The 16,375-nt window shown below is 53.5% G+C and overlaps 1 protein-coding gene across 1 annotated transcript in view; it reads right to left on the bottom strand.

Annotated features, from left to right (window-relative positions):
* Nucleotides 1–2,270: 2,270 nt before the first annotated feature.
* LOC119861893 (C-type lectin LmsL-like) overlaps nt 2,271–16,375 on the bottom strand; it is a 126,079-nt gene continuing 111,974 nt past the window's right edge. The window contains exons 3-6 of the mRNA XM_043500295.1: nt 7,567–7,652; nt 6,614–6,754; nt 4,332–4,443; nt 2,271–2,587 (exon numbers count right to left, since the gene is read on the bottom strand). Coding sequence (XP_043356230.1) covers nt 2,520–2,587; nt 4,332–4,443; nt 6,614–6,754; nt 7,567–7,652 — 407 coding nt within the window. The 3' untranslated portion in view covers nt 2,271–2,519. The remainder of the gene's footprint in view (nt 2,588–4,331; nt 4,444–6,613; nt 6,755–7,566; nt 7,653–16,375) is intronic.

Genomic DNA, 16,375 nt, shown 5'->3' with positions numbered 1-16,375 from the left:
TGCTATCTATTAATTTCATTTGGTGGCCCCTTGTTCTTGTATTATGAGAAGGAGTAAATAACACGTCCTTATTCACTTTCTCTATATCACTCAGGATTTTATAGACCTCGATCATATCCCCCCCTTCGTCATCTCTTTTCTAAGCTGAAAAGTCTCAGTCTTATTAATCGCTCCTTACACGGCAGCCATTCCAGACCCCTCATCATTTTTGTTGCCCTTTTCTGAACCTTTTCCAATTCCAATGTATCTTTTTTGAGAGGGGCGACCACATCTGCACGCAGTATTCAAGATGTGGGTGTCCCATGGATTTATATAGAGGCAATATGACATTTTCTGTCTTATTATCTGTCCCTTTCTTGATGATTCCCAACATTCTGTTCGCTTTTTTGACGGCCGCTGCACATTGAGTGGATGATTTCAGTGAACTATCCACAATGAGGGCAGGCAGGCATCTGGGGCAGGGACTCAGATCCTTTCACTATCCAATTCCATCAGGGTAGCACAGAAGCCAGGAAACTTCCCCACAAGAGTGGGACCATTCCCTGGTTACATTTGCCTCAGTTTCCCACCTTGCAGTCTGACTATTGGATGGACAAATGTCCCTTAATGCGCCACTGCCCCTTCCCCTTCACTGCCCCCCACTCCCCATTGGTTTCCCACGTCAGAGAAGTCCCACAATTCAGGGGTGTCTTGGTGTGGCTTCACCTCCCGCCCCTGGGGGTGCTGCACAATGGCCCTGCTGCCGCTGCTCACACTGTCGCTGCTGTCTCTGTCCCAGCCCCTTTGCTGTGGGCTCATCGCTGGCTCTGCCTCTGCCTTGAGCTGTGATGCTGAGATCTGAGGCTCTGCCAATTAGCTCAGTGCTTAGTGATTTCCCTAGGTAGTGGGGGACCCCCCTGCTGCTGCATCCTGTGTTGTCTTTGATCACGTTGTCTTTAGACAGAGTCCCCAGCCCAGGTAGGAGAGAACACCTGGCCCCACCACCTGGGGCTCGTCCTGGATTGGGGTCACTCGCCCCGCTCAGCGCGTGAGGGTCAATCAGGCAGGGTGAGTATGGTTCTGCTGCCTTGGATTTGTACAATGAGAATAACAACATTTCACACCCCGCATCCCAGATTAACCCAGAACAGCCCAGACTGAGCACCGTGGTAAAGCAGGTCTGTCTGCCGAGTGCCTAGGCAGCCCAGGTGTGTCAGATGCGGTCTGCTCCCCCAGCTCATCCCCACAGGGCAGAGGGGACCCATTCAGATCCCGCTCACATACCCAGGGCTGATTTTGTCCAGCTTGTGTAAACCAACGGATTCCTTGAAAGGAGCTGTACTGTGGGGGTCCCCTACCTCTGGTACCCCAAACGGGCCTCATGTTTGTGGCTTTCCCAGGAGGCCAGTTAAGTTTTAAAGCTGAAATCGAACAAACTTGGTTTGCCAGTTTGATGACTACTCTAGCTGCAATTTGAATGGGATTGAATCAGGAGAGCCCCTTTTCCTGGAGGAAAGACCTGGGGCCAGCACAATAAGGGGACGCTGTGAGAGAGACTGTATGAAGGCTGGGGGCAGAGGAGGCCCTGTCAGTCAGGGACAGAGATAAACATGGCAGGGGAGAGGGGAAAGGATATTCCCCAAGTCACACAGAGGCCTCTGGCAGAGCTGGGGCTGGAACCCTGGAGTCCTGGCTCAGTCTTTTCGGTTCTGTATTCCTGCTCTCTCCACAGGCTTTAAAATGCTGGGCGGACGGACCAGTGACTCCGCTATCTACAAAGACACTTCAGCAGGAATCCCAGGGACACAGACAAAGGCACCGACGCCAGCCTCCTCATCAGAGCTGCTGCCCGCACCGTCTCCTGAAACCCCAGGCCCTCGTCATCCTCATCCTGAAAACGTCCTGACCAGAGTGGGCCTAAAACACCATCCCAAATGCCACTGGCACCTCTGCTGGTGCCAGCTAACTCCAAACACCACCTGGGATCAAACCAAACGTGAACAGGAGTAACAACAGCTCTGGCGCATCTCCTCTAACTTCTTCTCTTTTACCCCCAGAACAGGACAGGAGGGATGAGTGCCTGGGGGGGGAGGGCAGAGGGGAGCAGGATGAATGGGCCATGTCTCAGGGGTAGCGATGTTTTCACCAGAAGGCCAGGCCCTCCTCATTCTTAATTCATTCCCTTTCCTGCCCTGAAGCGCTAGCTCTGGGGTGCTGAGGCTGGAGCCAGGCGACACATGGAACTGTCCAGGCCAGAGTCAGGAACAGGAGAAAGGAGACACACACTGAGCTGAAAGCTCCAGGGAAAGTTTATTATCACGTCACTGTGCTGAGATTGCTGAAAAGAGCAGAGCGTGGGTGCGACAGGGAGAGAAGGGGGCACAGCAGAGCGGGAGTGACACAGCATAACACAGCGAAGCTTTGCCAAAGGGGCTTTGCAGCCGGGGACACAGGACCTGGTCCCCCAGGGCAGGCAGAGGAACTGAATTCACTCATAGCCCAGGTGCTGGGAATCCCCAGGTGCAGGCGAGCTGCCTCCCCTAGGGTTTGCGCTTACAAATGAAAGAGAATCTCTCTTCACAGGGATAATCGTGCCATTTCTGAAAACCTAGAAAGAAAAACAGAAATGACCCATGGGGTAGGGCAGGGTGGGCCATTTCTGCTCATACAGTGACCCCCAACCCTGCTCCATTCCATGCCCCTTGGAGAAGATCCCAGCTCCTGTGCACAGCCCTGAGGAAGGGGAGGGTGGGATGGAGCTCTGAGCACCCCAGATTGGGGCAGCCCCATCCTGCTGTAGAACTGATCAATGAAATTGTTTTTAATTGTTCACTTTATTAATATAATTTCATAAGTAAAGTTTTATGAATGAGACTACATTCATTCATAAAACCAGGTACCCCAATAACTGGCTAATTGAGTTTCACTTTCAATCCAATTGCTTCTTAAATCACTGAAATTTGCACTGCTTCAGCATTGTAACTTCTGCTCACTGTTTGTCAGTCCTTTAACTTGTCCCAAACTCCATTTTAAAATGCTCACTCCATTTGCAAAACCCTGCTGTAATCTGATTAGTGTAGTTTAGATGTGGGAATGAGGTATGACGGAATCAACCTCCAGCCCCAGCCTGTCCTGATGCAATAAAGTATAAACACCAAGGGCTGAAGATTCAGACAACAGCCCTGACAAAGTAAGAGGAGTCCACCCTCAAAAGAAAAGAACAAAAGTACAATTGAAGAAACATCAAAGCCAGGTCCTAGGCTGAAAGTCATGTCTGCCATTGACGGGTGATCAATCACACCGAACCCAGAGGCAGCCTGACACAGCAAGACCTATAGACTCTGGATTCAAACTAAAGCCTACAAAAAGGACGGGTGAAATGGAAGACTTTGGAGGGTAACATTCTGCTGTCAACATGGAAGGGCATCGGTGCCCAACAGAGACCCAGCTCTTCCTTGTGCCTGGCTTTCCTGGCCAGTTAGTCGCCACAAGCTACGAATCCAAGCCACAAACCCAAGCTACATTCAGGACTGGTAACTATTCAGCAGTTGCAGAACATTTGGGTGTATAAGTATTAGGAATTAGCTAGTGGTTATAGATCAAATTGTGTTATAATAAATGTGACGTCTTGTCTTGACCCCGGAAACAATCCTGTGTGGTTTTGTCTGCATAACACTGCAAAGAGATGCCGAGGCTCAGTGTGAAAGGGGAGACACCTGGTCCATGTGCTCCTGCTCCTCTCCCCCACCCACGTGCCTCCCCCTCACCGCAGCCAAAGGGCAGAGGAGAGAGCAAGAGCCCTGCCTCAGGACTGGGGGCACCCGCTCAGGAACCGAGCTGCTACCTCCTCCCTGCTGAGCAAGCTGCCCCACAGCCAGGCCCCCTCCCTGTCCTGCCCGCCTGGGTCTGGCTACACCCATGGGAACATCTGTCCCAGGCCGGGCTCAGCCACCATGCAGAGGGGATGTGTTCCTGCCCAGGAGTCAGTGTTCCTGGCTGCTGTGTGCAGAGCAGCACTTTCCCCCCTCAGACACCGTGACCCCTCTGCTCTGGGGGTGTCTGTGCCTTGCCCCGGGCTGCCCCGGCAGTCGTATTCCTGCTGAGTCAGGCCAGAGAGCGCCATGGGGAGGACAGTCCTGAGGCTGGGCTGGGTGGACTGGAGTTTTACCAGGTCAGACAAGGGGTTCTTTCCTGACTGCCCTCCCAGCATGGGGCAGGGAAGAGAGAGGAGCAAGGATCTGCACCCCAGAGCGCGCTGGGGACAACTCGGATCAGTATCTCAGGACCTGTGTGGTCAGATAACTGCCAGGGTTCCCCTTGTAAGTGCATGTGGGTCTGATCCAACGACTTACCTGCATTTTCTAACACTACACAGTTCTCATTTCCTAAACGATTATCAGGTTGCCCGTTATCCCAAGCACTGAAGCTGACCAGGGATTTATCGGCCCATCTCCAGCCTCGATTCTGCAGAGACAAAGGAGAGCAGAGCCCCTGTAAAACCCAAGATTACACAGCTAGAGACATGCCCCAGAGCCGAGGGGCCACGGGCAGAGGCTGCCCAGTGACACTGGAGACACTGATCATTGCTATGAAATGTCAGCGCTGACAACTAGGGTTACATTTACTGGCAGCTGAAGTTACACCAGGACCAGCCCAAGCCCTCGGAAGCATGAAAATAGCAAGTGAAGGGAGAGTCTCCAGCATCCCCTGCCATCCCCACTTTGCCGAGGGAAGCGCACCCTGACCTGCCCTCAGCTTCCACGTCCATCTCCAGCCCAGCCCGACAGGCAACCGTGCCAGCGTCATCCCACGTGCTGTCCCGCAGACCCACGCTGCCGACCCGTTCTCTCTCGTGTGCACCGACCAACACGACAGTGCTCCCAAAGCCCATCCACAGGAGAGTTACTCTGCTCCCCGCTGCAGAGATCATGGTGTTAGTTCTGGGGGATGAGGGCGCTGGATGAAGCTGGGGTACACACTGTCGGGGATCGGGGGCTGCAGCAGAATTAGTCACCTGGCAGCCCAACCAGCCGGCTGCAGGCCACCGGACTGACTGCACCACTCGCCTGGGCAGGAAGGGCAGCTGGCCGGCTCTTAGCCCAGCAGCTCTCTGGCTGCTCAGTGTGTTCATGCCACGGCCGCGATCCTCCCTGTGTGCCTCCTTGCCGTGCTCCTGTCCTGCTCCAGCCCTGCTCCAAGTCCTGCTCCTGCTTGTTTCCCAGCCTTGCCCCTGCTCAGTCCTGGCCGCTTCAGCTTGCTCCTGGTCCTGGCTTCCTTACCCTGACCCTGGGCTCCGGCTCTGACCCTTGATGTGCCTCCTGGGTCCCCCTCCTGGCTCTGACCCTCGGCTTGGCTATTAATTCCTGACTCCGACTCTGACCCTTGTATTGGATCTGCTGCCTGCTCCGACCAGTAACCCTGACGGCCCACAGCCCAGCCGCTATCGTGTGTCCCCTTGGGCTGTTTGTTGGGGGGAAGCAGAAGCTGCCTGCACCCTGGAGTGGGCTGCCAGCTCCTCGGCCGATGGGAAGGAGCCGGGAATGTTGGCGACAATCCCCTTCTTCTGTCCGTGCGTTCAGGGATTCGGGTGGGCCCTGATCCCCCCTTCCCTGTCCCTGAACGGAGTTCTGGGTTATTAATTCCCCAGGGTTTTGTACGGGGCTGTGTCCCTCGGTGGGCAGCTCCTTAGTGGGTGGGTGCAGGGGGAGCTGCCGAGGGGCAGAGGCCGTGCAGACATTGCCCCAGGCTCTGTTAACGCTCCAAGCGGGGACAGGCTGCGACATGGGCCCGGAGGCCTCTGTCTCTGGCATTTGATCACAGTGAGAAGTGAGGAGGCCAAGAGCAGCCGGGCGGGTTTAGCAAGTGACAGCCTGTCGGCTGCAGGGAGCCTCGTGCAGGAGTCTGCTCCGTCGCTGCCCCCCGAAGCACCAGCCTCTCCCGTGCTCTGGTCCAGACAGGAGCGGCTGCAGCAGGGTGCCTCTGTGCAGCCCAGCAGTGCTGCCCATGGACCTCCCCAGTCTCCCATCAGTACCATCGGCGGCATTGCTCTCTGGCTTCCCGCCAGGCAGCAGGGCCAGCCGCACCCACCATATGCCACCAGCCCAGAGCTCTCAGAAACATCCCGTACAGCCTCAGCAGCTGGTTGTGTGGATTAAATAGAAGATTTGTCCTCATGCAAGTCCCGCATCACACACATGACCACACATAGCATCCCTGCTGGCGTCCTGCCCCTGAGTCCATGGGGGAGCAGCAGCAGCTGGGCAGGGCTCCAGGGAGAGACACTAATTGATCCTGTCCTGGAAACCAGCCTCTTTGCTGGACTGGAGACTGGATTGCAGAGGTTCCCCCCACTCTCCCCCTGGCACTGGCCTGCAGAGCCCTGACTGGCAACTGGACTGGCCCAGGGGCCAGACAAGAACCGCGGTTGCCCACTTTGAACTGTAAGTGATTAGGCTCTGTAGCTAGGGGGTATCTGCCACCTTCCCGTTCCTGCCAGCCCCAGGAACTGCCCTGTCCTGAGCCTGTGTCGGGACCCACTGGGGATTCCGCTATAGGCCTGGAGCTGAAGCGCCTCTGGCTAGGGGATCCCCCTGTCACTAAGCCCACCCTGAGGATGAATACACCGGGCACTCACCTGCTCAAGATCCAACAGTCCGATCCAGATGGGACTGTTCTTTTTGTGGTACCACTTGACATAAAGGGCCAATGCATTATTTTCTCCAGTACTGTGAATGGAGACAAGATGGGCCCCTTGCCCGTTGTGCCGGCACTCAGCCTGGGCCAAGAAGAAACAAAATCAGTTATCCCCCCACCCGCACTGCAGGGAGCAGCAGGAGCAAGTCCAGCCCTGTTCTGGGGCCCTACCTCCCCCGGGCATCAAGGGCTGTGAGGGGACAGGACCCCCTGTTAGCGCCTCTCCCCACCCCCAGCACCAATAGCCTCCCTCCTCCTGTGAATGTAGATGACAGAAACCACAGTTTCCCCAGCCTCTCCAGAGCACGAGGACAGGGAATTCCCAGCCTGATGGTCACATCCACATGCACCCAGCACCCCCCATAGCATTACACGGGGCCACAGCCCTGCCATGTGGTCCCGTGCAGTGACTCCCTGGCCACATGCCAGCCAGCAATGGGGATGGAACCAGAGACTTTCAGCACAGCCCTGCCCCTGGAGCCAAGGGAACTGCTTTGGTAACACCGAGTAAGGAGCAGACCCCTCTGGAGCTGGCTGCTAGAGGGAGCCATGACCCCACTTGGACCAGGCCGTCCCTGGTGTCCCTGGCAGACACAGCACAGGACAGGCGCGTTGGGTCCAGAGGAGATCGCACCCCACCGGGAGCTATGTTTACATCGTATTCTGCTCCCCAGCCTGGCCATGGCTGGTTGATCCCTCACAGCCTGTTCCCAGGGCTCTGGCTGGGGCAGTGTGAAATGTGCCAGCCCTGGGCTCCCTCCGGAGCTGATTCGCCTGCCCAGCCCCGCTCACTGACTCTGATACTGAGCCTAACCCTCCCCATCCCCGCAGCCTCCAGCTCCAGCCCAGCGCCCCTGAGCCCCGCTGCTTCCACCCCCTATCACCGCCTCTCACCTCAGCCTCTAGCCAGGTTTTCTCTTGGGAGAAGTATCCATAGCAGTTGCCTTGGAAGACTAGCCAGCTCTCGGGACAGGACATGTCTCGTGCCCCTGCAGAGAAGGGATTGAGGGGGGCAGTGGTGGGGACAGGACACCGCAGTTAGAGGATGTTTCAGAGGCACAGCCATGGCTTTCCCATTAGCACGAATAACATCGGGAGCCCATTTGGGGCTGTGTCTGGCGGGCAGGACCCTCCTGGCTCTGGGGCTGCAGGAAGAAGCTGGGTTTGCCCAGACCCCACATTGGCAGAATGGGGGCCCTGGAACCCAGCCCTGAGCAGGGATCCCAGCAGGGCAGGACCTCTGGGTCAGAATGGAGGGTGGGCTCCTTTCCCATGGCTTCCTGGAGAGAGGAAGGAGCTCCCATATTATGGGGTGGCTGATAGCCCTTCCTGCCCTTGCCCTACCCCAGGGAGCCCCTTGGACTCCCAGCCCAAGGGAAAGGGGGGGAATATGTAGCTGCCAGCCACAGTGGCCCGCATCCCTTGGGCAGAGGGAATTCCTGCCACCCTGAGCTTCTCCCCCTCTCCCTTTGGGCCATGCGGGACAGTGGGGGCAGGGAAGCTGGAATGGAGGGGGGAGGGGCGGGAAGATGAAGGGAACAGCCAGGAGCAAGGGGTGAAGCTGGGGGAGTAATGGGGTTGACACAGACTGGGATCTGAGAGGAAATCGAGAGCAGTGGCCCAGTACTGGATGGAAGGAGCTGGGGGATTGTAAGAGGAGGAAAGGAGAGAGAGGTGCCTAGGGAGATGGGGAGGAGCAATTGGGGCATAAAAAGGGGAAATAGCAGGGATCTGTGGGGCTGGGGAAGAGGGGAGGGGAACACTGTGAAGGCATTTCTCTTCGCAGTTGGGGGGAAAGACAATAAGAGAAAATGTGGAAATGGTTAGTGTCTTTTTTGTTTCAGTTTTCACCAAAAAGTTTAGTAGCAATCGGACATCTAACTTAGAATCATAGAATCATAGAAGATTATGGTTGGAAGAGACCTCAGGAGGTATCTAGTCCAACCCCCTGCTCAACGCAGGACCAATCCCCACCTAAATCATCCCAGCCAGGCCTTTGTCAAGCCAGGACTTAAAAACCTCTAAGGAAGGAGATTCCACCACCTCCCTAGGTAACACATTCCAGTGCTTCACCACAGTCTGAATGAAATAGTTTTTTCTAATATCCAACCTAGACCTCCCCCACTGCAACTTGAGACCATTGCTCCTTGTTCTGTCATCTGCTACCACTGAGAACAGTCTAGATCCATCCTCTTTGGAACCCCCTTTCAGGTAGCTGAAGGCTGTTATCAAATCCCCCCCACCACTCTTCTCTTCCGCAGACTAAACAATCCCAGTTCCCTCAGCCTCACCTCGTAAGTCATGTGCCCCAGCCCCTTGATCATATTCGTTGCCACCCGCTGGACTCTCTCCAATTTGTCCACATCCTTTCTGTAGTGGGGGACCCAAAACTGGATGCAATACTACAGATGTGGCCTCACCAGTGCCGAATAGAGGGGAATAATCACGTCCCTTGATCTGCTGGCAATGCTCCTACTAATGCAGCCCAATATGCCATTAGCCTTCTTGGAAACAAGGACACACTGCTGACTCATATCCAGCTTCTTGTCCACGGTAACTCCCATGTCCTTTTCTGCAGAACTGCTGCCTAGCCAGTCGGTCCCCAGCCTGTAGCAGTACATGGGATTCTTCAGTTCTAAGCCCTGGTCTACACTAGGAGTTGAGGTCGAATTTAGCAGCATTAAATCAATTTAACCCTGCACCCGTCCACATGACAAAGCCCTTTTTTTTGACTTAAAGGGCTCTTAAAATCTATTTCCTTACTCCACCCCCGACATGGGGATTAATGCTGAAATCGGCCTTGCTGGGTCGAATTTGGGGTACTGTGGATGCAATTCGACAGTATTGGCCTCCACGAGCTACCCCAGAGTGCTCCATTGTGACCACTCTGGACAGGACTCTCGACTCAGATGCACTGGCTAAGTAGACAGGAAAAGGCCCACGAACTTTTGAATTTCATTTCCTGTTTGGCCAGTGTGGCAAGCTGCAGGTGAGTGCAGAACTCATCAGCAGAGGTGACCATGTGGAGCTCATCACCAGAGGTGACCATGATGGAGTCCCAGAATCACAAAAGAGCTCCAGCATGGACCGAACAGGAGGTACGGGATCTGATCACTGTATGGGGAGAGGAATCCGTGCTATCAGAACTCCGTTCCAGTATTTCAAAATGCCAAAACATTTGTCAAAATCTCCCAGGGCATGAAGGACAGAAGCCATAACAGGGACCCGAAGCAGCGCCGCATGAAACTTAAGGAGCTGAGGCAAGCCTACTAGAAAACCAGAGAGGCAAATGGCCGCTCCGGGTTAGAGCCCAAAACATGCCACTTCTATGATGAGCTGCATGCCATTTTAGGGGGTTCAGCCACCACTACCCCAGCCATGTTGTTTGACTCCTTCAATGGAGATGGAGGCAACACGGAAGCAGGTTTTGGGGATGAGGAAGATGATGATGATGAGGTTGTAGATAGCTCACAGCAAGCAAGTGGAGAAACCGGTTTTCCTGACTGCCAGGAACTGTTTCTCACCCTGGACCTGGAGCCAGTACCCCCCGAATCCACCCAAGGCTGCCTCCCGGACCCACCAGGCAGAGAAGGATCTCTGGTGAGTGTACCTTTTTAAACAGTATACATGGTTTAAAAGCAAGCATGTTTAATGATTAATTTGCCCTGGCATTCGCGGCCAGTACAGCTACTGGAAAAATCTGTTAACGTGTCTGGGGATGGAGCAGAAATCCTCCAGGGACATCTCCATAAAGCTCTCCTGGAGGTACTCCCAAAGCCTTTGCAAAAGATTTCTGAAGAGGGCAGCCTTATTCCATCCACCATGGAAGGACACTTTACCACACCAGGCCAGTAGCATGTAGTCAGGAATCATTGCAGAACAAAGCATTGCAGTGTATGTTTGCTGGCGTTCAAACAACATCCTTGCAGTTTATGTACTCGCTGGCTTGGTACTCTGGTGCCAAGATAGGGATATGGGTTCCATCCATGGCCCCATCACAGTTAGGGAATCCCATTGCAGCAAAGCCAGCCACTATGACCTGCACATTTCCCAGGGTCACTACCCTTGATATTAGCAGATCTTTGATTGTGTTGGCTGCTTGCATCACAGCAGCCCCCACAGTAGACTTGCCCACTCCAAACTGATTCCCGACTGACCGGTAGCTGTCTGGCATTGCAAGCTTCCACAGGGCTATTGCCATTCACTTCCCAACTGTGAGGGCTGCTCTCATCTTGGTATTCTTGAGCCTTAGGGCAGGGGAAAGCAAGTCACAAAGTTCCATGAAAGTGCCCTTACGCATGCGAAAGTTTTGCAGCTACTGGGAATTGTCCCAGACCTGCAACACTATGCAGTCCCACCAGTCTGTGCTTGTTTCCCGAGCCCAGAATCTGTGTTTCACCGCATGAAACTGCTCCATTAACACCATGATGCCCACATTGCCAGGGCCCGTGCTTTGAGAGAAGTCTATGTCCATGTCCTCATCACTCTCGTCACCGTGCTGACATCACCTACTTGCCTGGTTTCACTTTGCCAGGTTCTGGTGCTGCATATACTGCTGGATAATGCATGTGGTGTTTAATGTGGTCCTAATTGCCAAAGTGATCTGAGCAGGCTCCATGCTTCCCATGCTATGGCGTCTGCACAGAAAAAAGGCGCGGAATGATTGTCTGCCATTGCCCTGACGGTGGGAAGGGCAACTGATGACATGGCTTACAGGGTTGGCTTGCAGGGAATTAAAATCAACAAAGGGAGTGGGTTTACATCCAGGAGAAACAAAAACAACTGTTACGCAGAATGGCCCCCTCAAGGATTGAACTCAAAACCCTGGGTTTAGCAGGTCAATGTTCAACCCAATGCTCAACCCACTGAGCTATCCCTCCCCCCAGTATTTCAGGCAGGACTGAATCTCCATTAAATTTTGCAAGGTGCCCCTGACAGATCTCACCAAAACGATTGTAGGCCATTGATTTCACAGAGGGAGGGAGGGAGGGAGGGGGGAGCAAATGAGTACAAAACAAATCTGGTGTATTTCTTGTTTTGATCCACTCCATCTATCTTTTAAATCTTTGGCTGGCAGCAGGCGGTGCAGTAGGACTTCTAGTCATCCTTATCTCCTGGCTGCTCACCATAAGACGGTGAAATACGACTGCCTGCAGAGAATGACCTGGTCGAGTCACTCCTATTTCAGTCCCTGTGCCCATGTCTGCCCAGGCGCTCCTGACTGACCTTACTGAGGCAGCCAGGAGCACCTCGGACATGATGACGAAGGTTATCAGGCCTATTGCACCATCTGCTGCCACAAGGCAAGGGGTTGCTGCTGCTGTGTAGCAATGCAGTACCGCGTCTGCCAGCATCCAGGAGATATGAGCTGAGCGGGCTCCATGCTTGCCGTGGTATGGCGTCTGCACAGGTAACTCAGGAAAAAAGGCACGTAACGATTGTCTGCCTTTGCTTTCACAGAGGGAGGGAGGGCCTGACAACATGTATCCAGAACCACCCGTGACAATGTTTTTGCCCCATCAGGCATTGGGATCTCAACCCAGAATTTCAATGTGCGGTGGAGATTGCGGGAACTGTGCGATAGCTACCCACAGTGCAACACTCCGGAATTCGATGCTAGCCTCGGTACTGTGGAAGCATTCCACCGAGTTAATGCACTTAGAGCATTTTGTGTGGGGACACACACAATCGACTATATAAAAACGATTTCTAAAAAACCGACTTCTATAAATTCGACCTAATTTCATAGTGTAGACATACCCTAAGTGCAGGACTCTGCACTTGTCCTTGTTGAACCTCATCAGATTTCTTTTGGCCCAATCCTCCAATTTGTCTAGGTCACTCTGGACCCTATCCCTACCCTACAGCGTATCTACCTTTCCCCTCAGCCTAGTGTCATATGTGAACTTGCTGAGGGTGCAATCCATCCCATCATCCAGATCGTTAATAAAGATGTTGAAAAAACATAGTGAACACTGGTGAAAATGAGGTAGGATCTGAGGCTAAAGGAGAAAGAACAAAATTACTTAGACAAGTTACATGTCTTCAAGTTGCATGGGTCTAATGAAATACTTCCTAGAATACTCAAGGAGCTGACTGAAGAGATATCTGAGCCATTAGCCATTATCTTGAAAACTCATGGAGGACGAGAGAGATTCCAGAGGATTTAAAGAGGGCAAATCTAGTGCCCATCTGTAAAAAGGGAAATAAGGACAACCTGTGGAATTACAGACCAGTCAGCTTATCTTCAGTGCCCCGACAGATAATGGAGCAAATACTCAAGCAATCAATTTGCAAACGCCTAGACGATAATAAGGTGATAAGTGATAGTCAACATGGATGTGTCAAGAAAAAATCATGTCAAAACAACCTAATAGCTTTCTTTGACAGGGTAACAAGCCTTGTAGATGTGTGGAAGTGGTAGACGTGATATATCTTGACTTTAGTAAAGCTTTTGATACTGTCTCACATAAACACACTAGGGAAATACTATCTAAATGGAGCTACTATAAGGTGGATGCATAGCTGGCTGAAAAACCGTTCCCAGAGAGTAGTTATCAGTGGTTCACAGTCATGCTGGAAGAGCATAATGAGTGGGGTCCCACAGGGATCAGTTCTAGGTCCAGTTCTGTTCAATATCTTCATTGGTGGTTTAGATAATGGCATAGAGAGTACACTTATAAAGTTTGTGGACAATACTAAGCTGGGAAGGGTTGCAAGTGCTTTTGAGGATAGGATTAAAATTCAAAATGGTCTGGACAAACTGGTGAAATGGTCTGAAGAAAACAGGATGAAGTTCAATAAGGACAAATGCAAAGTACTCCACTTAGGAAGGAACAATCAGTTGCACACGTACAAAATGGGAAATGACTGCCTAGGAAGGAGTCCTGCGGAAAGGGATCTGGAGATCATAGTGGACCACAATTTAAATCTGAGTCAACAAGGGTAGGACAAGAAGCAATGGAAACTTCCTAACTGTCAGGGTGGCTAAGCACCAGAATAAATTGCCTAGGGAGGTTGTGGAATCTCCATCATTGGAGATTTTTAAGACAGGTTAGACAAACACCTGTATGAGATTGTCTAGTTATTATTAAGTCCTGCCTGGTGTGCGGGGGACTGAACTAGATGATCTCTCGAGGTCCCCTCCAGTTCCACATTTCTATGATTCTCAGGGTCAGGGTCACATACAGATGGGGTAGAGTCGTATCCCAGCAAGAGTAGGGAATGGGACAGTCTAGAGGAGAAGGATGTGATGGATAGATGATGTGCTGAGAACGTGGCAGCCCAGCTGGGATCAGAGGCTGGATGAGGGAGAAGCTGGGGCTGGAGCAGAGCCATGACCAGCCCTTGGAGAGGGACCCCATGGGGACACATCCGGCCAGTGGCAGGGGACCACGGGAGGGCAGGGTGGGAGCCTGTAGCTGACGGGGGCTGAGTGCCCGTTGCCCAGGGACTGGCCCCACCCAACCCTCATGGGAACAGCCCGACCCTGGGAGGCATTTCATCCACCTTCTCTCACCCACTCCCTGGGGAGGGGGCTGCAGGGCTGGGCTCCCCCTGCGGCGGTGACCCCCAGCAGCAGGAGATGGGCAGTTGCTCTGGGAGAGACGAGGGGAATTAATTAATTCCCAAAGGGCCGGGCAGGGACTCACCTGCCAGTGAGGGGTTAAAGATCAGGCAGCCAAGGAAGCAGAGGCTGAAGTAGGCGACTGGCTCCATCTTCTCGCTTCCTCTGGAGGGAAAATATACCAGGGAGATAGGCCACGAGAGCCCGAGACACCCTGGGAGTGACCACACCCCACCAGGGGGCATTTCCTGGGGGGAGGCGCTTCGGAGCTGGGCTGTTTGCTAAGGGGCCTGGCTGGGCTGGAAGGGTCTTGAGGGATCCCAGCCCCCAACCCCAGGGGTCCAGGCTCACAGCCCCCCGTGGGGCAGGGGAGCTGTGTGGGGCCCATCTCCCTGGGCTGGTTCCCATGGGCCTGTCAGCTTGCAGCTCCCCCTGCCCCTTCACTCTAGCCACGCAGGGCAGGGCAGGGAGGCAAGGAGCAGATCCCCAGGGAGAGGATGCTCAGCACTGACCCACGGGGACAGGGTGCCAGGGCCACGCTGTGGGGCAAGGGGTGGGGCAGAGACGGCCCCAGGGACTCACACAGGGCACACAGGAAGGAGGGACGGGCGGGGCAGGGACTTACCTGTCTGTCTGGGTGGCTGGTCTGGAGCGATGAGGATCGAAGCTCAGCCCGTACAGGGTGCTCGCTCTCTCTCAGGGGTATTTATAGGCCTCCTGCAGGTGCAGGGGAGAGAAGGGGGGGAGGATGCTGAAAATGCAAATCAGCCCAGCTGGCAAATACAAGGATCCCAACCCAGAGCAAACAGAGACTCTGTGACCCGCCCGTCAGCTGAACTGGGACCATCAGGAAGCCTTTGTTAGGATGAGATCAAAGGCAGAGGCTTTGGGTAACGGACCCATCCTTGGCCTCTGCACAAACCTGAGTCTTTCCTCCCCGCACATCGCTGCCATCTCCCTTGACCAGGCTGCAGCCAGCTCTTTGCCATCCCGGGGGTTCAGGGAGGATCAGCCCGGGACTCTATAGCCCAGTCTCCTGTCTCCGGCCATGGCCAGGACCAGCTGCCTCATGGGACAGGGCAAGAATCCCAGCTGTGGCAGCAAGGAGATAATCTGCTTTGGTGAAGATGCTGCCTGACCCCCATGCTCAGCATCCAGCTCATGCCCTGAAGCAGGAGGGTTTATAGCCCAACCTGAGCTCTGGGATAGTTTTATCCTCATTGTTAGAACTCTGCATGTTCTTGTTATCCAGGTAAATATCGAGACATTTTCTGAATCCTGCTAAGCTATTGACCTCAATAATATACTGTGGCAGTGAGTTCTACAGTCTAATTATACATTGTGTGAGAAAAGTATTTCCTTTCTGATGCTTTTCAGTATTGGACTGTCACCGTGTTCTTGTGCTAGGAGTCGGGCTGAACAGACATTCCCAATCTCCCTTCTCTAGAGCAGTTGTTATTCTGTATATTTTGCATGTCTCCTGTCATGCATCACTCTGTAAGGTAATCTGTAAATCTCTCTCCGTGTGGACGTTGTTCCACCCTCTGGGCTGACCCAGACTGCACACAGTGTCCAGACGAGGCCACACCATTGATCTATAGAACAGCACTGTAATGTTTCTGTATTATTTTCCATCCCATCCCTTGTGCATCCCAACAGCGTTTGCTTTTGGCTACAGCTGCACTTTGAGTCTCTTCTCCTGACTAACTGCAATAACTCTGTTCTGTCTGCACATTTTCCCCCCTCACTGTTCACCCCCCTTTCCAGATCATTAAGAAATATAGGAAACAACACAGGACCTAGTCAGGAACCCTGAGGCCCTGCTGTTAATTTCCTGTCATGGTGAAAGTTGACCAGTTAACCCTGTTCTGGGTTTTCCATCCCTTAGCCAGTGTCTGATCCTGACAATACTTTGCCCTCATCCCAAGGCCACCCACCTTCGTTAGGGCTGGGGAAGAAGCCTGGGTGAGGAGCCGGGGAGTCTGTCTGTGCCATCGATGAGTTCTATAGTAAGTGATGAACGCTTTGGATGTATCTTCACGATGCTGCAATCTCTGTTCTAAGTGTGGGCGCCGGTTGTCGTCTCTCTTCTGTGTCTGCCCCTGTGTGTTGGACTGCAATGCCAAAGGGGGTGGC

Source organism: Dermochelys coriacea, chromosome 1 (genome assembly GCF_009764565.3).
Source record: "Dermochelys coriacea isolate rDerCor1 chromosome 1, rDerCor1.pri.v4, whole genome shotgun sequence".
NCBI lineage: Eukaryota > Metazoa > Chordata > Testudines > Dermochelyidae > Dermochelys > Dermochelys coriacea.
The sequence above is the reverse complement of the archived record's forward strand: the minus strand, read 5'-3'. Positions and strand labels throughout refer to the sequence as shown.